The sequence below is a fragment of the Cupressus sempervirens genome, chromosome 7 (assembly GCF_028749045.1).
Source record: "Cupressus sempervirens isolate cs-2001-9-10 chromosome 7, ASM2874904v1, whole genome shotgun sequence".
Classification (NCBI taxonomy): Eukaryota; Viridiplantae; Streptophyta; class Pinopsida; order Cupressales; family Cupressaceae; genus Cupressus; species Cupressus sempervirens.
The window spans coordinates 395902881-395930841 of record NC_143124.1 but is presented as its reverse complement, the minus strand read 5'-3'; the positions used below and the strand labels follow the sequence as shown (position 1 = coordinate 395930841).

At 31.2% G+C, this 27961-nt stretch overlaps 1 protein-coding gene across 1 annotated transcript; it reads right to left on the bottom strand.

The window, feature by feature from the left end:
* Positions 1–23277: 23277 nt before the first annotated feature.
* On the bottom strand, positions 23278–25513 carry LOC149547188 (G-type lectin S-receptor-like serine/threonine-protein kinase LECRK2). The gene has a single exon (XM_089794709.1). The coding sequence runs from the start codon at positions 25433–25435 to the stop codon at positions 23759–23761; it is 1677 nt and encodes a 558-aa protein (XP_089650835.1). The 5' UTR covers positions 25436–25513; the 3' UTR covers positions 23278–23758.
* Positions 25514–27961: the final 2448 nt, after the last annotated feature.

The window sequence follows — 27961 nt, the reverse complement described above, 5'->3', positions numbered from 1 at the left end:
GGTCAAACATTAAATTTTGTATAGATTTGGTTATCAATAAGTGTCCAAGTTGACACATCATAATAGGTCAATCTCAAGCATCCTAGAATGCATTCGACGCAAATTTCTTGCATGTTGTAATAAGGCCTATGGGAAAGTTGTAGGTCACTCAATCTTGGTAAATACTATGAGTTGACCAAAAATATTCTATTTTATGGTTTTTAGAGTTCTTGCATGATTTATCAAGTTTTGGTAGGCATTTGAAGTCATTTGTCTAGAAATATTGAAAGGTTGCAAAAATTGTCAAAAAGTTGTCATGCAACTTTTCTTGCAAATTTGGAAGGTCAATAGTCACAGTTGTGTTTTGATCAAACAAGTAGAGGTAAATATGTAAGGTCAAGAGGCTTGACCTATAAATTGAATGTTCTTAAACCTAAGAATTGAAATTGAATGTGAATGTTCCCACCTCATATATTTAAATACAATGTAGTTGTGACCTGATTCATAAACACCTATCTAATAAATGTAATTTTGGGCTTTGCATGCTTATATGTTTGCCACTTATCTGTGGATCCCATAAGTTGTTTGACATCCATTCATTTAGTTCTACCAATCACACATCTCTAAAGTGATTATAATGCATGTTAATCTTCAAATTTAGGATTAGATATAGAATTACTAGTTTTTATGTTGGGCATTCTATTGTTTTGTTTGATATGTCAACATTTGTTGTATTGTCATAAGTTCACAAACAATATTACATGTTTCAAAAGTATATGGAAACAAAAGGATACGTAGATTCTTGTGGTCATAACTTCACTAACAATATTAAATATTTCAAAAGTATATGGAAACAAAAAGAATCATAGATATTGAAAAGATAGAGATGATGATGATAATGCTGAAAATTATCTACCTATCACTTGTAGGTCACTATTGATGTATGAGAAGATATTATTGTACGTTAAAGGATACAATCAAGTATGCAAGCTCTAATTGTGCACAAATTTGTGTGAAAATGGACATCTCTAATCATTTTCCATTTGAGGTATTTTTTGAAGTGGAAAAGATAAATTGGTATCAATAAGTTGATTATGAAGGAAATATTTCAAATGCAGATTGTGGTTTCTTAAAAAGAATTCAATAGGAAGAAGAAAAATTAATAGGGCCATTCAATGAATTTCAATGTTATGGAATTTGGAGTAGTTGGTGATGGTTCACATAAACTTAAGATCTCTTAAATAAAAGGCTCATAGTTTATAGTTGTGTTATAGGTTGTTTCCTAAATATCACTATTTTATTTCTTAAATATAGTAGTATCATTTTTTACAAATTTTTTTTACAAAATAGATGTTTTTTCACCATGTTTTAGGCAGTGTCTATTGTAAAATGTACAAGTTATGATATAGTTATCATAGTTATAATATTCAATTCATAGCATAAGGAATACTTGGTTTCCTTTTGGCTCTCTCTTAACAAGGCCTTCCATTCAATTTTAAACCTGTCTTGACAAGGCCTTGAATATATGGTTGTTAATTTAAAAGATATCCAAACTATGCTATTTATAAATAGATTATGTGAAAATGGTCTTAATAAGTTAAGAAAGTTCTATACTTCATTCTAATTTGCTAATTCTAATTATTGTTGATTGTGAAGCAGGGGATGATAGTATCTCCATTGTATCTGGATTCTCCAATATTGATATTCAAAAGATCACATGTGGACCAAGCCATGGCATCAGGTATTTAAGGACTTAATCATGAGATATTAAAAGTCTATTGGATTATTTCAATGTATTTTTTTTGTTATTTTCAGCATTGGGAGCCTAGGAAATTGATGTTCATAAATCCTATTTACTAGAACTAAAAATAGAGCAAGAATCAAGACTTGGCAAGTTGCTTAAATTTAAAACATCAAATATTATATTATTTCAGTCATGATTCAAATAGCTTAAACTTCAAACACTAAAGCTGAATTCCTAAACTAAAATGGTTAAATAGTTAAAATTGACTTATCATTTTTAAGCTTAATTTTTTGGTGTCATAATCCTTAACAATATTGCATTTGTCTATATTTCTTGAACAAGAGTAAGAAGATCTTAGTGTATTTAAACTATTACATGGAGTTAATTGAATACTAGATTGTATTTTCTTAATGTATGAGCTGAGTGAGATTTATGATCTTTGTGATTTGAATGAAGAAAGAGGAAGGAGACTAGAGGTATTAATAAGGTAGTAGGAAGAGGAAGAAGTTGAACACAAATTGAAAAAATATCCAAAACAAAGGATAGTAATGGTGAAGGGGACACACAAGAAGAGTTACAACATGATGAAGCACTAAATTCCCTACAACATGAAGGAAACATAGAGCATACAGTCAACACTATGATTGTAACAACAGTAAAGGGAAACGTCATTTGAAGATTGGATTAGTGAAAGAGGTAGAGAAGACCTCAATCTATGTGGATAATAGGGACATGGCCCTTGGATAGGCTAATTTTTTTTTCTATTATTGTCAAGCAATATTGGAATCAAATAGAATGTAATCAAAGGAATGAAGTTGCATAAGAGGTTCCTGATGATAAGAAGGTGGTGATGGCTCAATGCAAGACCACAAAAAATATATAATTTAAGTCTCTTAATGAAGAGGAAATGAGTTATCTATTGGCTAACTATACTTCCAAGCTCCCCCACGAAATAAGCTTATGAAATCTAGAACCTAGTATAGTTAGCTCATTACATCAAAGCTCTAAAAGAGGGGAGCTATTCAAAAATAATCCCAAAATTACTACCTAATACCTTACCTACATAATGTAATATACATGTTGATTACATTATAATTTACAAAAGATCCCAATGATCATAAGAAGAAAAGTTTTAATCCATTCATTATCTAATGACAAAATGAACACTAGAGTGCTAAGCCAAAAATGGGCATAAAAGTTTCCCTCATTGATTTTGATCTAGAATTAAAATTGTAACTATGACACTAACAAAAGCCATCTGATGTAAACAGAAACTAGATCCCTATGTTGAATACAATATCTCCAAAGAATAAGAAAGAGCCATAAAATTAAAACATGTGAGATTAGAGAGAAGCCATGATTTATTGTGAAGCCCTTTGAAGCTAGCAATTACAAAGGTATGCACATTTAGAAAAAGGAATAGCTAGAACACACAAGATTGTAAGAAAGAATTCTTTCTTGCAAGTATATTTTCCTCTACAATATGATATTTTTAATAAAAAAGAATTTCCTTATTAAGTGTCAATTTTTTTTTAACTAATATAATGAGACATCATTACTAGAAGATACCATGGACAATAATTAAGTATATTTGTAGTTACTATGATAAGAGTATATTGGCTTATGGCTCTTAATAACAAGTGCTAGCAAAATCTTATTCTTGAAAATTCATTCTATTTTTTCATGGCATCAACAAGGTACAACTTTGACTCTTTCAATATAAGATATAGACAATTTTCTTATCTTCCTAAAACTATGGTTCCAATTAAAATGACTTTTTCCTATTTTCTCAAATGGTCAATTATATCATTAAATATATTATCAATCTATACTTTGAATTATATCTAATATATATCATTAGAATGAGGAAATAATTGTTAGAAACAATAGTCCACCAAGGTAACTATCGGGGGGGTGGTGTTGAATTAGTTATCCAACAATTAAAACATTTATCTTCCTTAAACAAACTTAACCATTCAACAAAAGTAAACAATAGCTATAATAAGATGCATGTAGAAAATTACATCAGATATGTTGACTAGGGAAACATTTGTGGGAAAACCCTAGTGGAAATGATGCCCACAAGATGATGTACTAATATAAATATTCCTTGTTAGAGGATAGACCCTGTTAGGAATTTGTTACAACATTTAGTACAATGAGACCTTGTTAGGAGACTTTGAATCCCTATTAGGAGATTCCAACCATGTTAGGAGTTGTGGTATAATGTATGCAAGAAGAGACCACTACCCAAACATAAAATTTCAACTACAAGAAGAACTCACTTCTCAAACCAGTAATTTACTGGTATCTTCTTCTTACCTCTATCCTTTATTCTATCCTGTCAACTAGAACAATCACTATCAAACCTTTTAGACTAGGTCATGAACCTTGGATCCAAATACCAAACCTCAAGTCACTCAGTAAAACCTCGAAAATGATGTTTCCTTCACTTCTACACTGGTCTTCTCAACTTTGCATTCCACACTCTTTGTTGCTCATCATCATTCATTCAATCATATCAACACATCATGTTAAAGGAAAATGTCCTTCCTTTATACTGAGTCCATAAAACAATTCACTGAGTTGGTTGTTAGTTCTTCTTAAGTAATTATAGGACCACATTAAGAACATGTTACACTTAGCAATAACCTTAATCTTTCACTTTGCAACTTGAATAACTTTCTATACACTTAGTATTATGACAAGCGAGCTTATCCACGTCATCCTCAATATGTCTTCTTTATGTCCTAAACCTTAATCCTCAAGATATCAACTGTGCTAAGAGATATAACAAGTTTACCAAACATGCCTCTATAAACTCTATCTTAGAACAAACATCACCAAAACTTACATAAATTTTTCTAGACTACTCCTTTTTTCTTCTAACATTAATTGCATATACCATATACTAAGAAGTATCTCACAAACCTTAGGTGGTTATTGTGCTCAACTAGCCATTCATTCCAACTTAAACTATCCACTTTTCTTCTGTTAGATACCACATAAGACATCAAACATGATATGTTCACATCAATGACAAACTTAGTCACGAATGTAACATATCATCATCAAATCAATCTTCCAGTCTTCCAAAAATCACCCCCTTTGGCATTGATGGAAACATAGATGAAAAAAATATAGTTCCAAGAAGACTAACAAAACACAAACAATCTTCAAATCCTCTTCATCAATCATACTCCCCTATTGATATACCTCAATGTGCTCTATACTAAACTTTTATTTCAAATATTGTGCTTATGTCAAACATCTTCCTCAACATGTTGCCAAACTTCTCCTCTATAATATGGTGTTTTCATGGAAAACTCACCTCCATTGACATCAATGTTAAAGGCTTTAGTAACCAACATCTCTACATCAAATTTTTTAACAAGTAATACCTACTTAGCTTGAGTGTCAAGAGACACTTTTCAGACCAATATCATAAAGAGTCCTAGATGACTTTGTCCATCATAGATACTCCCCATATAGGAAGCATTAACATCTAATGTAGATAAACAATGGTGCTCTGTTACCCTGGACTAATGCACTCTTGCATCTTCTACTCTAATGTAGGAAGGGGCATAATGCCAAGCATACTTGCAAATACTCAAAAGTCTCTTTGGGAAGAGGCTTAGTGAATATATCTACAATTTGATCTTTTGTGCTCACATACTCCAATCTGATTTTCTTTTTTGCAACATTTTCTCTCAATGTATGATACTTAATACAAATGTGCTTATTCTTCAAATGTAACACTAGATTCTTATAAATGTTTATCGTGCCTATGTTATCACAATGTATAACAATAGGTTCATAGATTTCTCTCCTTATATCCTCTAGCATCTACTTCATCCTAATTACTTGATTACAATTATTTGTCCCTACAACATACTCTACTTCAACTATACTTTGAGATGTACAATCGTGCTTCTTGCTTAACCAAGAAACCAATCTTCCTCCAAGAAAGAAAGCTTCTCCACTGGTGCTCTTTTTATTATCCATATTTCCTACCAATCTACATTAGTATAAGCACTTAGAGTAAAATCATTAGATCTATCATACCACAATCCAAACTTAGATGTTCCCTTTAGATATCTAAATATCCTTTTCACTACTGCATAATGTGCTTCTCTAGGATCAACCTAGAATCTTGCAATAATTCCAATTACATCTACTATATCCGACCTTGTGTGAGTCAAATATTTCAATCCTTAGATCATAGATCTATACTTCTTTTTCTCAATAGTAGGTGTCTTATCCTTAGTAGATAACTTGTGTCTAGTTACTAGTAGTGTTCCAATAGGTTTACATGTTTCCAAATCAAACCTTTTCATCAAATCCTTCAAGTACCTAGTCTAAGAAATAAAGATTCCTTCTTTATTTACTACTATCTGCAATCCTAGGAAATATTTCATCTCTCCTATCATACACATTTCAAATTCTTTCTTCATTGAATCTAAAAACTTCTTACTTTCTTCACCATTTCCTCCAAATATTATGTCATCAACAAATATTACAAAAATCATCAAACCATCATCACTTTCTTTCCAATATAGATTACTATTTTCCATACCTTTTCTATATCTAAGCTTTGTCAAATGCTTGTCCAACCTTGCATACAAGGTTCTGGGTGCTTGCCTCAATCCATAAAATGCTTTCCTTAGCCTGCATACTATGTCCTTGTCATCTGTCAAAGGACATCCTTCAGGTTGCTCAATCTATACCTCTTCTTCAAGTTCTACATTATGAAATGTTGACTTGACATCCATCTAATATACTTTAAATTTTTTCTATGCTGCATATGCTAAGAATAATCTTACAGCTTCTATTCTAGCCATTGGACTATAAGTATCCTCATAATATATTCCTTCTTGCTATGAGTAGCCTTTACATACCAATCTTTCTTTATTTCTTACAACTTCTCCTTGCACATTCATCTTGTTCCTAAATACCCATTTAGTTCCTATCACATTCTTATCTACTGGTCTGGAGACCAATTCCCATCTCTCATTCTTTACTATATGATCGAACTCCTCTTTCATAGCTTGTTTCCAATAATCATCTTTACATGCTTCATCTACATTCTTTGGCTCAACTTGAGATATCAAACATAGTTCTTCATTGACTCTACTTCTTGTCATCATACCTTTGTCTTTGCTTTTGATGATCTATTTGGATGGGTGATTCTTTATCATGTTCCTTCCTGAAGTAGGAATTGTTATCTCAACTCTTGGCTCTACTAAAGGTTCCAAGATTTTTTCCTGCCTTTACTCTCCTTCATTCTAAAAATCATTGTTAGTCTCAAGAAATACTTCATCGTTCCTTGGCTTAGTAACAACAACATCATCATCTGAATTGTAATCAATTATTCTCTCTTATACTATGAATTTCGCATCAATTCTCACATTTGCACTTTCCATAATAGTCAATGAAGCTTTTTCTTTTGATACATCATTTTCATTAACCAATCTAGACTGATTGACATTTTCTTTCAAGGATCTTTCCATACTTTCTCTAAACTCTTCAACTTTATCAGAAAGTAGACCCTTTCTAGCTTTTATCAATCTCTTAGTACATTTACTTGAAAAATGACCAAACTCTTTACATGTCCAACAAAAAAAAATCATACCTTTAGGTTCTCTCTTTGTAGATAGATCAATACCTTCCTTTATCTTTATGCCATCTTCTATTATGGATCTATCTTTGCTTGTGCTACTATTCCATTATATACAATAGATGGATTCTAGATCTGTAAACTCAATACTCTGCTTTTTACACAAATCTGATAATTCACCAAGAATTTCCATAAATTAGGTGTCAAAATTTCTTCTGTTAGATATAGGACTATCTTCTCTAAATATTTTTTCCATGGATCTCCAAAAGTTGTTGAACTTTTTCTTCAAGGACCTGATGCTCTGATACCAATTGTTAGAAACAATAGTCCATCAAGATAACTTGGGGAGGGGGGGTGAATCAGTTATCCAATAATTAAAACATTTATCTTCCTTAAAAAAACTTAACCATTCAACCAAAGTAAACAGAAACTATAATAAGGAGAACATAGACAATTACACTATATATGTTGACTAGGGAAACCCTTGATCTGAGGGAAAACCTCGGTGGGAGAGATGCCCACAAGATGTTGTACTAATATAAATATTCCTTGTTAGAGGATAGACCCTGTTAGGAGTTTGTTACAACATTTAGTAAAATGAGTCCCTATAAGGAGACTTTGAATCCCTATTAGGAGATTCCAACTCTACTAGGAGTTGTGGTGTAATGTATGCAAGAAGAGCCTACTGCCCAAATATGTAATTTCAACTACAAGAAGAGCTCACTTCTTAAACAAGTAATTTACTAGTTTCTTCTTCTTTCCTCTAGCTTTTCCTCTATCTTTTCAACTGGATCAATCATTATTAGACCTTGTAGACTAGGTCGAGAACCTTGGATCCAAATACCAAACCTTAGATCACTCAACAAAACCTCAACAATAAATTTTCCTTCACTTCCACACTGCTATGTTCAACTATGCATTTTGCACTCTCTACTACTTATCATCATTCATTCAATCATATCAACTCATCATGATAAAGGAAAATGTTCTTCCTTTATATTGAGTCCATAGAAAAACTCCCTGAGTTAGCTCTTAGTCCTTCTCAATTAATTATTATAGGACCACATTAAAAACACGTTACACTTAGTGATGACCTTAATCTTCCACTTTGCAACTTGAATAAATTTCTATACACTCAATATTATGATGAGTGAGCTTAGCCACATCATCCTCAATATGTATTCTTCATGTCTGCAACCTCGATCCTCAAGATATCAACTCTTCTAAGAGATATAACAAGTTTATCGAATATGCCTCTATAAACTCTATCTCAGAATAGACATCATCAAAACTTACATAACTTCTTCTAGACTTCTTTTTTCTTTCGATGTTATCTTCATTTACCAAATACTCAAAAGTATCTCCCATAACCTTAAGTGGTTATCAAGCTCAACTAGCCACCCGTACAGACTTAATCTAGCCACTATTCTTTTGTCAGATACCATAGAATACATCAAACATGCTATGTTGACATCAATGACAAACTCAGTCACGAATGTAACATATCATCATCAAACCAATCTTCCAACAATAATGAGTATAGAATTGTGGCTATGAACCTCACTATTTAGTGATTATTATTTTCTCATTTTAATGATAATTCATTGGGCATTAGTTTTAAAATATGGATTATAAATATATATACAATCCAATCTAGAAAACTTGCATTGAAATTCCACATCTTTTCTATAAAATTGATTGAATACAATTTTAATTTTTTAAATATTATGTTAGCATTTTCAACACAAAAGTTTTTATAATTGGAATAAAGAAAGGATTGTGCAAGAGAAGATTGTGATATTAGAAACTAATAGAAACAAAATATGGAAATTTGACAAACAAAATAAAGTGAAAGAAATACCTTCACCCACACTCTCGATGATGAATTCCAATTCTTTGGTAGCTAAGTTTCTTTGAATCCTTAGTACAAGGTAGATACATGTAATATTTGCTTCATTAGGGGTTTATTATTGTATGAGATATGCCCAAAAACCTCACCTAAAATAGCTCCCATGATGCATGATGATATAACAAATAAACACATTTTCACCAAATCTCAAGTTGGGGCTTTGTATGGGTAGCAAGAAAATCAAATTGTCATGAAATAGCTCCCAAGAAAATTAAATAGCTATCAAATACCACCCATGTGCGTGTAGAGCACTACCAAAAACAAAGGTCAAAAAATAAGAAATATTGAATCAAATTTTTCTTTTTTGGATTATGAACCTGATTTGATCAGAATTGTAACCAAATTGGGAAACCCTAATTTGGTGGAAATTTTGACCAACTCAGGCATTAAAAAAAAAAAGGTATTCAAAAAGCCCATTCAGGGCTTGGTCAAAATATTTCGTCAAAAAATGACCTATAATGTACTAATGTATTACATGTAGACATAAGAGAAAATGTAATTATATTGGGCAAGAACTCAACTTCAAGATCATCTTCATATATTGACTTGACATTTAGTTAGAAGAGGTCAGTTGAGCTCATGAATAAAGATATAGATATTAGGCATAAGTTGACATTGATTCAACTACAACTATTACCACATATAGAGATTACTCAAAAGGTGGTCTCTATTGCCAAGGATTTTTTGACAAAAGATACACAATTTTCACATATAGTAGGATGCATTGATCTTGCTGCCAAGCTAGAAATTTAGTTTCAAATTTTGGACCAAGTTTAGGTGAGATAGAATAATGGCTATGTCAATGTTGTGGCAAGTTATAAGCAATTCTTTGGTAAGTATCAATTAGCCCTAGTAGCCCCAACTTCCACCAGTGACAAGAACAAGGAGGATATGAAATAAAAGGGGATATGATATGAAAGAATAAAAATGGGATATAAGGAAAAAAGACAAGGAGAAGAAATATGTAGATCAAAGATTAGATATCATATTTTAGAGGATCAAACTATGGCCTTAGGGGGAGTACTCATTTTTTAAAGAAATGACTATTTTATTCATGACAAAGTGTTTTTGCCACTAATGTCAAAAGGGGAGATTGTTGATCTCTAAGCCTATGTTATCAATTAATGTCCAAACACTTAGTCATTTACTTGACAAGATTACAAGGTCATCACTGTGACCAAGTATCTAGTAAAGGCTAAGCATATGAATCTTATACCAAGAAGGATAGTGATTGTTGAGTATTTAGTAGCAACTGAGAAGATGTATGCACTGAGAAATATAGTTGGGGCCGAGAAATATAGTTGATATAGACCAAATTCCCAAGTTATTAACTACTAAGAAAGAAGGAATATAGAAACTGAGTCACTGTATGAACAAGACTATGTGATTGAGCATTAGAGGATTTTAGTGCCAAATAGTGTAGTTTTTACATATAAGTTTGCAATGGCACAAACACATATGTAAACTATTTTGGCCAACTTTTACATGAAATTTAATATTTTTAGAGCCAGGTAACAAGATAATCACACACCATTTCAAAAGGTAATGATCCCAAGATGTGTAATTAAACCAATCTAAAAATGAGATGGAAATGGAAAAAATGATGAATTGTAAATCATATTTCAAGATCTAGAACATTCACAAAATATCTATTTAAGGAGGATTCTAATGCTATAATTAGTGTATCAAGATGTGTATGAGTGTATGACATGTGAAGTAGTGAAGAAAAAGTTTCAATGATAGATTAGACAAAGAGAAATTAGAGTAGTGAAGGACTAGACATAGTTATCAAATTAGGAGATCAAATTAGAGATTTAGTAGAGAGGAGACCCAAGATTAGCTTGCTAAGAAAATTGAGGGTCAAGTACTGAATCAATTATTGTTAATTGAGATAGGTTAAATCTCTTGATAGAGTTGTTTTAATAGACCTATGTAAACTTGCTAATAGAATCTTTACTTTATTATGAGTGTAAAATCCTTTAACAAGGTGAGACCTAATAGTCTATTAAGATTTTAACACGGAAGATCCCTTATAGTATAGATCATATTTTATGATCAAACATTCTATTCCTAATAGGTTAACTTTATTGTTGCAATAGTGAAAATTTGTCAGTTTCATCCACACCCTAGTTTTACCTTTATCTTGAAGTATTTTTGGGTAAAAAAATCATTCTATTATGTGTTGAAATCTTTATCGATGTGATATATTTCATTTATGTTTCACTATTACAGTTTTAATGATAGATCTATTATATAAGATAAACTAGGTGCAAATTAATAAATTAGTTTTGGAAGTCAAAATTTTAAGATCCATATTCACTCCCCTCTTAGTATCTTGTTTCACATATTCACTTTCCAACAATTGGTATCAAAGCACAATTCTCTTATCAAGAATCTTGATAGCTTGAGAGGATCACATCATGGAGATGGAAGTGTATAAGATGGGAAAAATTATTGAGAATCAAATGATTGAAATATAGATTGTATTACAACAATTAGAAGTAGCGAAAGAAGAGTTAAGGAAAACCCTTGAAAGAAGAAGAGAGATAGTTATTTAGCAAAATGACACTCAATATAAAGAAGTTGACATAGAAGAATTGTTTGACAATGGAAAGACTAGTAACAATGATAAAGGATTGATAGAATTGATAGAAAAGAAGAAAAAGATCTCAAGAAAGAACAAGAAATTCAATCGGTTGCACTATGTGAACAATCAAACAAATGTGGAAAGCAATGGAAGACAAGATTGTAGCTAAAGAAAAAAAAAGACAAATGGCTAGAAGACTTGAAGAGAGATTATTTGAAGTACAAAAGATTATAAGTAATCAGCAGGATATGATATTTATCAATTAATAAATTAAAATTAGGAAGCAAATGGAAAATATTTGGAGATAAAAATCTAAGGATACAAAATGAGCAATTGAACAGTGAGTTAAGGCATGAAAAGGAAATCATGGAGATATTGAATAAACCAAATGAAGCAATCAAACATTTTGAAGAAATAATGAAGTCACCTAGAACAAAAGCCACCTTTAGAATTGGATACAAAAATTACTCTTCATATACTAAAAAAGGAGAATCATCCAAAAGTGGAGAACAAAGGAATTCAAAATCCAAAGTCAAACCTACATGTTGTCACTATGGGAAAATTGGTCACATAACCAATATTTGCAAAAACAAAGATGGTAATCAAACTTCTAAACCTAAACCAAGTTATGATTATTTTAATTGCAAGAAAGTAGGACATCAAGCACATGAATGTATATCAAAGAACAATGAATTAACTAGAAATGTATCTAAATTCCAAGGTCATTTCTACAATTATCAAAAGTATGGACATAGAGATCATGATATAGATTCAAGAAATAGTTAAACTAGATACCTAAAAAACAAACTCATACATCAAGGAAAGGAAATTTATACAATTGGGATTACAATACATGGTACTTGGTATATTCTCACTATTGTGGAGAATATGGACACATCTTAGAGGAAATTACAAGAAATGGCTAAATAGAGAAATAATATGTTTCAGTTATCTCAAAGTTGGACACATCATAGAAACTAAAAAACCAGAACACTAGCACTAGCACCAAGTAATGGAACTAACAAACCTAAAGGAAATAAAACATGGCTAGAGATAGTAAGAGCTAGAAGAAGTAGAGTAGATGAAATTATGATCACCCAATCTGATGGATTAGGTGATCAAACCACATCTCCTAAAGAAAGAACTTATACAAGAACTGTATGCTCAATGTTATATTTTACATCAATTTTGAGACATTGAATTGGTAAAAGATCATATCTACATAAGTAAAGATGTATTAAGAACTATTAGAAAAGGAAAATTATAAAGTACTAAGCATTAGGGGTACATTCTATATTGACTAAGATTATTAGTATTGACTGAGAAATCAAGGAAGGTAACATACTGACTGAATGAATTAGTTATAACTAAGTGAGTAACCTTAACCGAGCTAAAATGAAGATCAAGCTAGGTGTCATACACCAATCAAGTATGAAGATATTTATTGCAAACCTAAAATGTAAGTTTGAAGCTATTTATCAAATTTGGATATTCATTTTTATTCATCAAGTGATCAAAGAGCTTGTGAGTAGATTTCAAGGCAATCAAAGTGATTTTAGCAAACAGTGCAAAAGAATCACAAAAGACTATTAGGGATTTTTTGAATCAAAGTAAGTATTACCTTCAATGTCAAGTTAAATATTCAATCAAGATATCTGGAAAAGGAATTTTATTTCCAACCCTAGTTCAAGACATCTAGAAGTAAAATGTTGAAGGATAATATTGCAAAATCATAAGAAATGATCAAAGACCTCCACCAAAATTCATAAATTTAGTGAACATAGAAAACATTGTTGATGATATTGAAACTTTATCATCAAGTCCACTAAGAGTCTTGACTGAAATTTAAATATAAGATCATGTTATCAATGCAAAAAAGGAGAAATCCCCAATTTTAAGACTAGAGCAGCTTACGACAAGCTTTGTATGGATGGAATCATGAAGGATGAATACAAGATCATTATCAAGAAAGGGCTTACCTATGCCCTAGGATTTCCAAAGGTTTTTAAAGTCAAATGGATAAAGATTGTGATAAAGATTGTTCTTAACCACATTCATTATATGAAAATATGGTTAGAAGGTGGGTCAATCAAGATTAACAAGGCCATCATTAAGAGGGTAACTAGGTACCCTACCTTGGACTGACCAAGGATTATTAGAAATAGAATAAAGAATAAAATTAAAAACCTAATCAAGGAAAAGTGGAATGCTCATGGTATGTCAATTGATGGAATTGAAGACCCATTAGTTGAATTTTTCATTTGTGTCATTACACACAAATTTTATCAATCTATCAAGTTGAAAAATGTACCTTGTGTAGTAGTGGATTTGGGTTAAAGAATTGTGAAAAAGGGTCATTCATATCATCTTGCTCAGTTACAACTTCACCAACTTAAAGAGAACTCAGAGGTAGTGAGGAAAGCAAAGAATACCTCTTATAAATTTGGATCTCGATTAGTTTGTATATTTTTCTATGTACAAAACTCTTTTCCTACTATTAGAATAATTCCTTGGGATAGAAATCAACTAGCTATGGAGAAAATTAGTGATTTAATTAGTAGTTTGGGAGAAAATTTTGCTGCAATAATGGAAAACTACTTTGAAGAATTCAAGATAAAGATGAGGAATAGAATGAGAATTCCTAAGTTATTTATGGATATATACTATGATGAAGTATGTTTTATTGTAGATATAGATTTTGTATATGTGTAAGAAATTTTTCCAAGGGTAGCATGGCTAAGGCAAGCACCCTGTGAAGTAAATGTAGATGAGGTCACTACAATAGTTACTATGCTTCTTGAATAAGATATAGATGTGATTGTTGAGCAATTTGGCACATATGAAACTATAATTGCTAAGATGCCTACTAAATCCAACACACCCAAAATAGGGAAGCAAAGAAAGAGAAAGGTTTTCAAGGATGGAGATAAGGAAAAAGGAGAAGGATCAGGACAACTCTCTACCAAGAAACTAATATGAAGTCCATCTAAGAAGAGTAAATCAGCTGGAGTATAAGGAAAGAAAAAGAGAAAACTAATCATTCCACAAGAGGAGGGGGAAGATGATGAAAAGAATGAGTCTAATGAGCCTATCAAACTTCAAATAATGAAGAGACTACCTCCAACAACTATGGATCAGGTATGTGCAAAATTGATAGAATGTGAAAACATTAGGGATTCAAAGATATCTAGTATGGTTCCTTAAATAATCTTGATCAAGATAAGCTTGAATGTGCTATGATTAACATGATGATCAAATTAAGATGCACACCCTTGGAATTGGGAACTGGATTTTCAGTGGGAGTATATAATTGAGTGAATGAAAAGTGGCAATGGGCATTATCCACTTAGAAGAAAATGAGAGAGACAACACTAGCACAAGCTATGCTAGATTCTAGGAAGACTCATATGTCTATAGCCCTTAAAGATTTTGTAAATAAGTTTATGTTGAGAGACAAGGCATCTAAGATTTTGAAAAGTAAAGCTCAAAAATTTGAGAAAGATAGTATTTGAATTATGGAAAGAAGCATTTGCATTGTGTACTCAATCTGTGGAAGTAAGGGAAGGCTGAAATTAAATAGAATTTGAAGATGAATAAAAACAAGAAGTGGCCAAGCTGACCAGTGAGATTTAGCAACTAAACAATCAATTTAAACATAAAGATATTATCACAATAGAAGATGACACTGGCACCCCTCCACCTAATGCAAATATATTGAGAAAAGAATAAATTTAAGGCTTCATAAAAGATTCAAGAAAACTTTGTACAAACCCAAATTTGTTACAAATAGTAGAATATCCAAATCTTGAAGATAAGAAGATTGATGATATAAATGTGACATCAGTTACACAGGATACAAGTCTTGAGCAACTTGGTGAGGATTTAATTGTATATACATCATTAACATATATGCCTATTTTGACAAAGGAGACAAATTTGAAAAAGGACTCATGCACTAAATTGGTAGATGAGGAAATAAAATAGAAAGAGCAAGAGGCTACTCAATCTCTTATTCAATTGTTGATTTCCAAGGGTATAGAATAAATAACCATGACACTTATGGTAATTTCTATACACAAGTACAATGAACGACATCGAGATTGAGTGAAAAGGCAAAATAACTACAATTATTACTACCAAGTGAAACACCTTAACAATATCAAGATGTGACTCATTTAGTTGATGAGGATGATGAATCAACAAGCCTTGATGAGGTAATTATATTACCTATGTATGATTTGAACAATCTTACACTAGAGTAGATGAAAGAGCTGCAAACCTTCTTGATCCATAAGGAAAAATAAGAACAATTGAAAAGAGAAGGCAGATAATACATATTGTCAAATATATTTTTGTAGATACATTTGGGATCAAAGATTTGAATAACTAGCATACAATATTGGATCAACTTGCATATTTAGATATTAAGACTCAGACAAAAGATAGAGGCTAGTGGCAGATTACTATAATGGTCTAAAAGAAGAATGGAACACAATGTGTTAGAGAAAGTCTCATAAGAAATTTTACATAAACAAGCTAATCTTTCTACATTAGTCACACAATTGGAAACAATTTTATAAACTATTAATTATTTATATTTGAAATTGTATGATATTTATTTCTTTATGACAGATACTACACACTCATTAGAGCTATTACATACATACATAAGAGAAAATGTAACTATATCAAGGGTAAGAATGCAAGTTCAAGCTCATATTCATATACTGACTTGACATTTAGTAAGAAGATGATAACCATGATCATGGATAAAGACATAGTGATTAGGCATAAGTTGACATTGATTGAACTATAGATATTGCCACATATAGAGATTATTTAGAATGTGGTCTCTACTACCAAAGACATTTTGAAGAAAGGTATACAATTTTTACACATAGGAGGATTCATTGATCTCATTGTTGAGCTAGAAATCCAATTTCAAAATTTGGATCAAGTTTAGGCAAGATGGAATAATGGTTCTGCTAATATTGTGGCAAGTCATCAACAATTCTTTGATAAGTATCAATTAACCCCAATAGCCCCATGTTTCATCAATGACAAAAACAAGGAGGATATGAAATAAAAGGGGATATGATATGAAAGAATAAAACTTGGCAATATAAGAAATAAGACAAGGAGAAGCAATATGTAAATCAAAGATCAAATATCATATTTATAGGATCAAATTATGGTCTTGCGGGTCGGTGGGTGTAACTCATTTTTTAGAGAAATGACTATTTTGTTTATGACAAAGTATTTTGGTCACTAATGTCAAAGGGGGTGATTGTTGATCTCTTAGCATATGTTGTCAATTAATGTCAAAACACTTAGTCATTTACTAGGCAAGATTACAAGGTGATCACTACGATTGATTTATCTTGTAAAGTTGAGCATGCAAAGCTTATACCAAGTAGGATTTTGATTGTCGAGTATTTAGTAGTGACCAAGTAGATGTATGTGTTGAGCAATATATTTGGATTTGACCAATATAGTTGAGACCGAGAACATTGAGAAGTTATTAAGTGTTGAACAAGCAAGAATATATAAGCCAAGTCATAACATGAAGAAGACTATGCGACTGAGCGTTAGAGGATTCAAGTGCCAAGTAGTTTAGTTTTGACATTTAAGTTTGTAATGACACAAACACATACGTAAACCATTTTGGCTGACTTTTACACAAAATTTAATATTTTTAGAGCTAGTTAAGGATATGATCATGCATCATTTTAGAGGGTAATGATCCCAAGGTGTGCAATTCAACCAATCTTAAAATAGGATAGAAATGATAAAATATGATGAATTATATATTGTAGATCAAGACCTATTTAAGGAGTATTCTAAACCTAGAATAAATGTTTTGAGAGGCATACAAGTGTATGCACATGTGAAGGAGTGGAGACAGTTTCAAAGACAGGTCAGATAGTGAGCAATCAAAGCACCGAAGGATTGAAATAAGGTATTAGATTAGGAGATCAGATCAGATATATAGAAAATAGGAGACCCAAGATCAACGTATAGATAAAATTGAGTGATTTTAAGAGACCTATGTAAACCTCCTAACAGAGTCCTTACTTCATTTTAAGTGTAAAATCCTTTAACAAGGTGAGACCTAATATTTTCTTAAGCTTGTAATGGGGAAGAACCCCAATAAGGTAGATCATATTTTATGATAAAAAATTGTAACCCTAATAGGCTAACTTTATTGTTGCAATAGTGAAAATTTGTGGGTTTCATCCCCACCCCAATTTTACTTTCATCTTGAAATTTTTCTAGGTAACCAAATCATTGTATTATGTGTTGAAATTACAATGGATGTGATGTATTTCATTTATGTTTCAGAATTACAATTTTAATGATAGATCTATTATATGAATTGAATTAGGTGTGAATTTATGAAATTGGTTTTGCGAGTCAAAAGTTTAAGATCTATATTCACCCCCTCTCTCAGTATATTGTTTCCCATATACTCTTTCCAACACATTGGTCATGTGATATTCTTATTATTCCTCCAAAAAGTTTCTTTATTTATATCACTTTTAAGAAATTATTTGAGGCTTTAGCATATTCTACTTCTGCTATATATTGTGATATATAGTTTTACTTCTTAATGATCCAAGATAAAATTCTACTATCTAGGAACAATACGCATCACCTATGGTTTTTCTAGATCATGAATATTTTCTAGCCAATATACATGAGTAAAAAATCACAAAATAAAATCATCATCATTAGGATAAAATATCTATAATTTATTATCCCTTTAAAATGTTAGAATATTCATTTTAGTACTACATTTTTTTCCTTGGGATTATACTAAAATCTTGCAACAATACCAAGTGCACAAGTAGTCTATTGTCTTATGTAAACAATATAATTTATAGATCTTTTCAGTTATAGACCAAAGTCTTCCATTCATTGATCCGAAATTATATTCCCTATGGGTAAAAGCACAAATGTGTGTCACCCTTTTACAAAGAAAATGGCTAACAAAAGTATAATTGTTCCCCTTCAATGACATAAATCTCGTATTATTATGTAGAATTTGAAATTGAAGTAAACTAATGACATGTGTAGAAATGGATTAAGTTTCATATTATAATTTTTAATAATTATTTGGAAAAATAAATGATATAATTTCCTATTTTTTAAAGATAACTTATTAGTTTTTGAAAAATACTAAAAATTAGGGGTCTTGTTCCCACCACAAAACTACATGGAAATAAACTTATTTCCCTTTGATCTTAGACTATGTTAGAGAGAACATGTGTAGCTAGAACAATCAAAAATTAAAATTGGCTTTAGACAAATATTTTCTCTTTTACAATGATTCAAATTTCAACTTATTCAAATCGATGGTTCTCATCTCCCACCACATTTTTAAAAATAAATCTATCCCAACCAAGAGACAAATTATAGATTCTTGAAGAGGACTCTCTCCTCTACAACGTTGTATAATTTTTAAATTTTTCTAATATGATTTAATATTCTTTTCTTTTTCAAAATTGACATCTTCTCAAGTATTAAAATATGTACTTATAGATTTTTTTAATTATAATATACTATATCTAATCAAAACACTATAAAATCTATATGAGAATATTTTTGACATTGAGCTCTATAAAATGGTGTTTATATGTTATTAGAAAAATATCATAAAAAATAGTAAGAGTTATTGAAATGTCATTTTTTTCAAATAATTTTATTTCTTTAGTAATTGGATACTAAAATCTATAAAACATGCATTTAATAAAAATTTCCAATTGGAAAAGTGTAAGACCATATATAACTTAGCTAGAATAAATTTATCAAAGATCATATGTTTGAAGAAAATTGATTCTTAGCTATAAATACTCAAATTTATTCATTTTGATAAGTCAACCTGAAAGATGACACAACTTTGTACTTTCACCCCCATACAAATTTTACCCAATAACCAGTGGGGTTTGATCTAAATTAGAATCTTCCATCCCAAAAATCTTCAACACTTATTTCATATACATGGATTGATAAATGGAAATGTTATCCTTGTGCGGCATCACTTATAATATGGTAAAAAAGTTAATCTTGAGATTAATTTTTGCACCTCTCATGGACATTCCAGTTTTCTTATTCATCTTCTCTACAAATTGCATGCTTATATCATCATTACCAAAAAAGATATTATCATCAACAAACAATTTATCCTCTTCCATCCTCAAGTACACATTACCATCTTCCATGTTTCTCTTGAAGCCAATCATGATTAATTATTAATATAATATTTCATACCATGCCCTAGGTTCTTTCTTTAGCCCATAAATACTTTCTACAACTTGTAAACCATAACCTATTATTTAGATGATGTAAATCCTTTTCATTGTTAAATCTAGACATTTTCTTCTAATACACCATTCAAGGAGATTTCACATCCATTTGAAAAAAATTGAACTTTTTATAAGATACATAGGTTAGTAACATCCTTACACCTTAAGTCTATCCAATTATATGATCCACATAATGATTCTTGTATAAATACATTAGTATTACTTGTTCAAGCCTTCTAGCTTCTTCTACTGCTACTAATTGTGTCATTTCCTCTTATACATTATTCTTCTCATCATTTAATTGACCCTCATGGCATTTTGGTTGTATAAGTTTCCTCACTAATTCATGCTTCTTGAAATCCTTATGCATATAAGACTATATAGAAATTCATCTACCCTCACATTGGAAAGTAGATGTCAAAAATTTTGTTCTCTTGTGAAAACTTTTATATGTCTTTCTTTTGGTAGAATATACCAACTCTCTCTTTCTTGATAAAAAAAAACATTGTTTATTCATCATCATTGTCTTTTGATTCTTTGTTAGTCACTCCTTCAGGTATATTGTAACAGAATTTTTATTCATTTCTTTAGCATTAATTCTTCTTGACTTTTCCTTTTAATAAACATTAGGACATCTAGAAGCTACATGACCAATCTTTTTGCATGAAAAACTATTTTAGAAGTGGTTCTCCTTTATACTTATTGGTACCTCTAAGAATTTTCCTTATAAGTAGGACCTCAAACTCATATTGTCTCTTTTATTCATCAAGAAATCTCTCAATCTATCAACCTTCATTATCTTTGAAGGATACTTCAACCTTGAGAACACTATTATCATAATTGTCAATCTCAAATGATCAAATGTCCATAGCTAATGATTAACTACAAAAAAATCCAGTGGCATAAATAGGAGACAAGGTTATTAGCATTTTACTTGTACTAGTTCTTCATCATTCATGGATCCACCAATTGTTATGATTGTAGAAACTAGTTCCTTTAACTTATGAACACACTGAGAAACATTTTCATATCATCATGTATTTCCCCTTAAAGCAGTCAACCCTAGTTATTTGAACATGTATATTTTCACCATTGATTGACTTAAGATTTTCCCAAATATAATGAGTATTACTAAGTCTATGAATAAAATAAAAAATAAAAATCACATATGGTACTTGCAATAGAATCTAATGTAAATATGAATTGTGTCTCCACCTTCAATCTATTTAGACTAAATGTACCATTAGGTCTCATATATATAATCTTACCATGTGTCTGATACTATGGTCCCATTTCTTTTATACAAATTATAAATCTTGAGTTTCATCATCTATATCACAAAAAATTTGATACACTGTTCAAATCTTTCATTTTGTGCTACTAACAATTCAACCCAATTATATAGTTGCACTTAAAACTATCATAACTTTCTCCATGCATGTGTACATTGCATGAAATCATACATACACCACCTTGAGAAATTGCAACATATCGCTTCTTGGAAACTTAATTTGTACACCTAATTGCAATGACATCTGTGTCATTAATTGAAAATAATAAAATTTGTTAAATGTAATCTAGAGCAATATGAGTTTAAGAATTCAACATCTATATCATTAATTGAAAATAATAAAATTTATTAAATGTAATCTAGAGCAATATGAGTTTAAGAATTCCTCTTCCTTTTAATGAAGGGTGTCATAAAATGGAATATTCTCATTAATCTTTTTCTTCTCTACTTGATTTAAAACTTTGTACACAAATTTTTGGTTTTTAAAATTCATACAAGAAAAATTAGAGACATTTAAAAAATAAGAAGCCATGAAACTATTTCCAAATGAGAATTGGACATGCAACAAAATTCCAAAATTTATTGAGAAATATTTTAGTAATATGACCAAATAAAAAATTATAGTATTTTGATAAGAAAAATCGATGTGACTATTTAAGAATCTTCGTGATAATATTTAAAAGTACATGAATCAATCTAAATAATTTAAAATCTAGATAAATTTCAAGAATTAGTATTTAATAGATTAATTTTCATGCTTAGAAGGGACCGACTCAACAAGTTATATAACCCTTGTTATAAACAATTATCTATTCCCTTACATTTTTTTTTATAATAAAATTATTTAACAAATTTTCTGAATTTCCATTAATATTTAATCGATATCAGTTATATGTACTAATCGCATTTATTTAATTAACATGTTACACAAGTTTAATTATTATAATGTTTTTCTACTTTAGTACATAATAATTACTTAAATCAATTCAGCTAACCATGGATCAAATACTTGATCCTGTGTTCCGTGTGTTTAACGAAAGACAATGGAGTATGCGTTTATCAGCTGTAAAGTATTGTACTCCATTACAGATTTGTCAGTGTTTTAGTAATTTACAGTCCTTAGCATAAGCCTTAATATAGGCCGTTCTGATATGGTCAACAATCTGATCTAAAGTCTGTTCTTTTCTTTGGTATTCTATCGTTCTAAAGAAAGTATGGTAGAAATATTGAATACATACAAAATTTAAATGTAACGACCCCCTCTTGTTTTCAGTATGTTTTTACACTAGACTATCATATGGACTATCTATTGGAGTTAACCTTTACAATAATAATTGTTGCACATGTGGCAAGTCTTTTTGAGTTGTTGGCAACACAGGTTTAGATTAGGATTGAGTCAAAGAGTTTTAGTTTGAATCAAAGTTCTTATTGTAGATGGATTGAGTCAAAGAGTTTTAGTTTGAATCAAGTTTTTATTGTAGATGTGTTTGAGTTAGGTGTCCATAAGTTTCAGTTCGCTGTCAAGTTTGTGTGTTGTCAATCATAAAGTAGTTTATTGTCAATCTAATTAGCAGTCGTTTAGGAATGATGTTGAGTCAAGCTATTGTTTAAACTGACATCTATTATTCAATAAAAACAAGCTGAAAGTTCTTTCTTCTCTTCTTTTTTACTGCTGTGTGAAGTTCTGAAAGTTAGAGCTACCAGATCTTTGCAGTCCATACAAATGTTCATCATAATTTTTAAGATTTGATTCTATAAATTATTTTTATAAACAGCATTTCCAACAGCAAATGATCCGAAACAATTACCCAAATGAAAATCAGTTACACAACAAAACACCCACGTATGATAATACTTCAATATGTTCAGTAAAGTGATGAAAATTGTTTAAAACCTCTTATCAGAGATCCATTATGAAATCATACGGCATAAAAATGACTATGGTATAAAAGTCAAAAGCTAAACGCCTAAATACAATAGGTAAAACCAAGCAATGTTTACACACCTTCCATGTGTTATTGTCTAGCATATCAATTCCACCATTTTTAAAGAGAAACTAAAGCAACCCCGTTCTGTATTATAGGAACAAGCGATAACCACACTGCAATCTGGCTTCGGCTGAATCCTTGTGCCATATATGATATCGAACCTCTGGCTGAAAGTCGAACTCAAAGAAAATCTAAAAATATCTAAACTGTGAAAATATTAAACTACAAGTCCTAATGCAAATGCAATGGCTTAAACATCTCTAACCAGTGAAGAAACATCTCTAAACTGTGAAGATATTCAACTAAAAGTACTAATGCAAATACAATGACTTAAACATCATACACTAAAACTTAATTGTTGCGCAGGGGTTAAAAAAGAAGAGTATGGCGCAGGGGGCACTCTAATATCAATTGTCCCTTCAAGCATGCTAAATACGTTTTGCATCGATGGCCTCAGGAACGGATCTTCTTGAATGCACCAAAGTCCCACCAGTACCAGCCTTTCCAATTGTGTTGTCTCAATTCCTCTAAACTTCTGTTCCTCCACCAACTTTTCGAGTCTTCCATATTTGAAGCAATTATAAACCCAGTCACATAAAACCATTTCACTCTCTGGAGCATGCAATTCAAACATTTTCCTGCAACAGATAATTTCTAAGAGTACCACTCCGAAACTATAAATGTCGACTTTCACTGTAACTGCCATACCCTTCTGCCACTCAGGAGCAATGTATCCGATGGTACCGCGAGCCGCTGTAAACGTTCTCGTTTGATTTACACCAATCAATTTGGACATTCCAAAGTCAGCTATCTTAGCATGGTAATTCTCATCCAGGAGAATGTTTTGGGGCTTTATATCACAATGAAGAATTGGATTTTCACACTCTTCGTGCAAGTAGAGGATTCCTCTTGCAATTCCCTTGACAATCTGTAGTCGGAGATCCCAATCGAGCTCTTTGGTACTCTTAAACAAAACGCTGTCCAGAGATCCATTGGGCATGTACTCGTACACCAGCAGCCTTTGGGAGCCCTCGTGGCAGAAACCATAGAGTTTAACCAGATTCTTATGATGGCGTCCCCCGATAATATCCATCTCTGTTCTGAACTCTCTTTCCCCATTTCCGAGGCCTTCGTTCAGAATAACCTCCTTGCGAAGCTTCTTCACGGCAATAGCTCTCCCGTCAGATAGGACCCCCTTGTAGACCTTCCCAAAGGCACCCCTTCCTATTTCTTGCTCGAAACCTTTTGTTGCAGTTTCTATATCTTGGAAACTAAACGCCCTCAACCCCACCGGATCAAACTTTGCATGTTCTCGCATGTCTTTAAGCTTAGGTCTGAATGCATAGAACCAAGTTAGTAGCAAAACTGCTGCAAAGACAAAGGAGAAAGCAACAAGACTTGTGCCGATAAAGATAAGCGCCTTCCCCCTGTCCTTTATTATTAGCTTTTGCTCCGTGCCATGAGGAACGGGTACATCCTTGAAGACTTTCACAAAAGCTGTACTGGAATTATCTGCCTGGCCTCTCGGCAAAGGCAGCGATTTCTTCCAGCACTGTTGTTGGTCGTTATTGTGAATAACAACCATGCATTGACAATCTTCCGTGCATGCCTGTTCGCATTCACTGTAATTGACAGCTGTCAAGATTTCATAATCATTGTCCGGCCAGTTTATTTTCTCAATACGGTGCATTTCGGAGCCGCTTGAACTGCAGCTACGACCTTGCAAGAGCTTTGGATAGCATCCCTTTGAAGGCCTGCTGTTGTCCACAAAGAGGAATCCCGAAAGGCATCCGCAGCTTTCATTTAAAAATGGATAGCTATTGATACCACAAATCAGCTTGTCTTCCTGCGGATGAGCGAGCAGGCTAATGACCAAGAGCAGATAAGTAAGATACATAAGACGGAAGAGCTTACGTGCAGACGCCATGGCGGATGGTTTCGGACACAGGTAGGGCAATTTAACGTATGCCTGAGCAAGTTTGCGTGAATGAAATGAAATAATAGGCTTATTCATGGGAGTTTCCTTCTATTTGTGATCTCCTTCCGAAGGGAATTGTGAAACCGTATCATCTAAAATATACAGTATATTTTAATCATACTATTTTAGTTCAATTGTTTTGATAATTTATGCGAGTTCATGGGTACTTGGCAATCGAATAGTCAAAGCATTCATTGCTGCAAAAAGAGTTACCCGAGGGTTGCGTGATTTTTCTGGAAAACAATAAATATTAAAATTGGAAAATAAATAGTTAAGAATGGAGGATATTTTTCCAACCAGTTTCTCTTTTTTTTTTCTAGAAAGATGAAATTGGAAAATAAATGAATATATTAAAAAAATAGTGTTTAGGTAGAAAGTATCTTTCTTAAATTATTTTATTTTAGTTTAATTGTTTTGATAATTGCATTGTAGTTTTTATTAACTTGAAAATGTTATGCCAGTTCATAGATACTTGGCAATGGAAAAGTCAAAGCATTGATTACTGGGAAAAGAGTTATTGGAGGGTTGCATTATTTGTTTGAAACAAATAATGTCAAGATTCGAAAATAAATAGTTATGAATCAGGATATTTCCAACCGGTTTCTTGAAAGATAAAATTGGAAAGTAAATGAACTTATTAGAAAAAAATAGTTTTTAGATAGAAAGTGTCTTGTCTTAAATTTAAGGAGAGGAGAGTATTATGGGTTACAATTAAATACATATTAAAGATAGGCTGTTCTTTAAATCTTTGCTGAATTGGAATTATCTAATGATATTAATATTTTAATTCTATATTTATTTATTTATTTATTTATTTAAATTAAGGGTCTTATTAGGTTGGACTATCTGTCAAGGGTTCAGAAAGTCATCATTGAAAATTATCAAATGATTCATAAATACGTCAATATTCGGACGAATAGTTGTATGGTTGAGATTTTTTTTTGAAAGAAATCTGAACGATTGAGAAAATAGTTATAAAGACGGTAGTGAAAAGGCATTAATATTAGAAAATAGTACTTTTTAATTTGAAAGCATTCTGTTCAATACTAAAGGAGAGAATTTATTGGATAGTGTTTTCTATAAGAAAAGGATGATAATTGAGCAATAACCAAGTATGTGAGAAGATTTATTTTCAGAAATAGTTGATTAGTCACAATTGAAAATATTAGATGCGAGGAGTTTTATAGTTAAAGAAATTGTCTAGTTCTTGTTGAGAAGACATGTTGGTCTTGAGAGATTTTCCAAACTTCATCATATAATTATACGTTATATTTTAAGATTTTTCTTGAAATTATGATTATTATTATTATTAGATTGAAATCTATTTGTGTGTTCTTAGAAACTTGTTAATAAGAAAAAAACCAATATTTAATAAGTTAATAATTATCACAAAAGAGTAGTTTTTATGTTAGAGAATTTAATTTCCAAAAATAAATATAAGACTCTAGATCTTAGCATGAAATTTTGGAAAGTAGTTGAAGGTTCACAATTAAATACAAATTAGAGATAAGTGTTGCAAAGTCAAATATAGTTTTTTTTTCTATTTGATGAGACAAAATGATTTTTCAAATTGAATCATTCAAATATGCATAATATTTTAATTATTTAAGTCCAAGATACATTACCTAATATTTGTCTTTTTTATTTGTTATCCTTATGGGCTTGAATAAATATTGTTTGAGTGTCCTAAAGTGGTGAGTGGAAATAATCAAAATATTAATAAATAAATCAATATGAGGGGAGAGTAGCTATATGAGGGGAGAGTAGTTAGATGGTTTGAAAAATGAATAATAATGAACAATTAAGATTGTTTAATCACTCATATTTTTTGTTGGCTTAACAATAATGATTGAGAAATTAATTAATATTAGGAGTAGCATTAAATTTAGGGTCTGTTTGGTTCCTGGAAGATGATAGAATTGGCATTTTCAAAATCTGGATTTGAAAATTTTTGCATTTATTTCAAAATTGGCAAAATGGAATTAGCATACTGGACTTCCAATTTTGCCTCAAAACCAGGTTTTCCAACTTCCTACTAGAAAGTAAGAATTGAATATCAATATCTGGTTATGTTTTTTAAGGAGTGTAAAAACAATAGATTGGACTACTTTTTGAAACTTTCCTCAACTCCAAGCTTACGCATAAAAATGTTTCTTCACACGCATCTTTCGAGTGAAACAAATAGTTTATAGAAATCCCAATTTTTAAAATTCCATGAACCAAATGGACCCTTAAAGATGTTTATTTTTCATCAAGTTGGCAAGGAGAGGGCCCTAATCCCATAATAGAAAGATAGGCACTATGAAACAACTAAAGAATCCCTACTTAGGGCCATAACAATGGAGAGAAAGTCAAAACACTCCCACCCACAAAACTATTCATATTAAAAAAAAAAATCATGCTCAAAGAGTCTCTAACACTATTACTAACTTTAACAAAGTCAAAGTTATCTTAATCCAACTAGATTAAAATATCAAAACTAGTGTTGCCTCTAAAACTAATTAACTACATCATCATAGAGTATCTAAAATTCATTAAATGAAAAATACATGGTTTTTATAA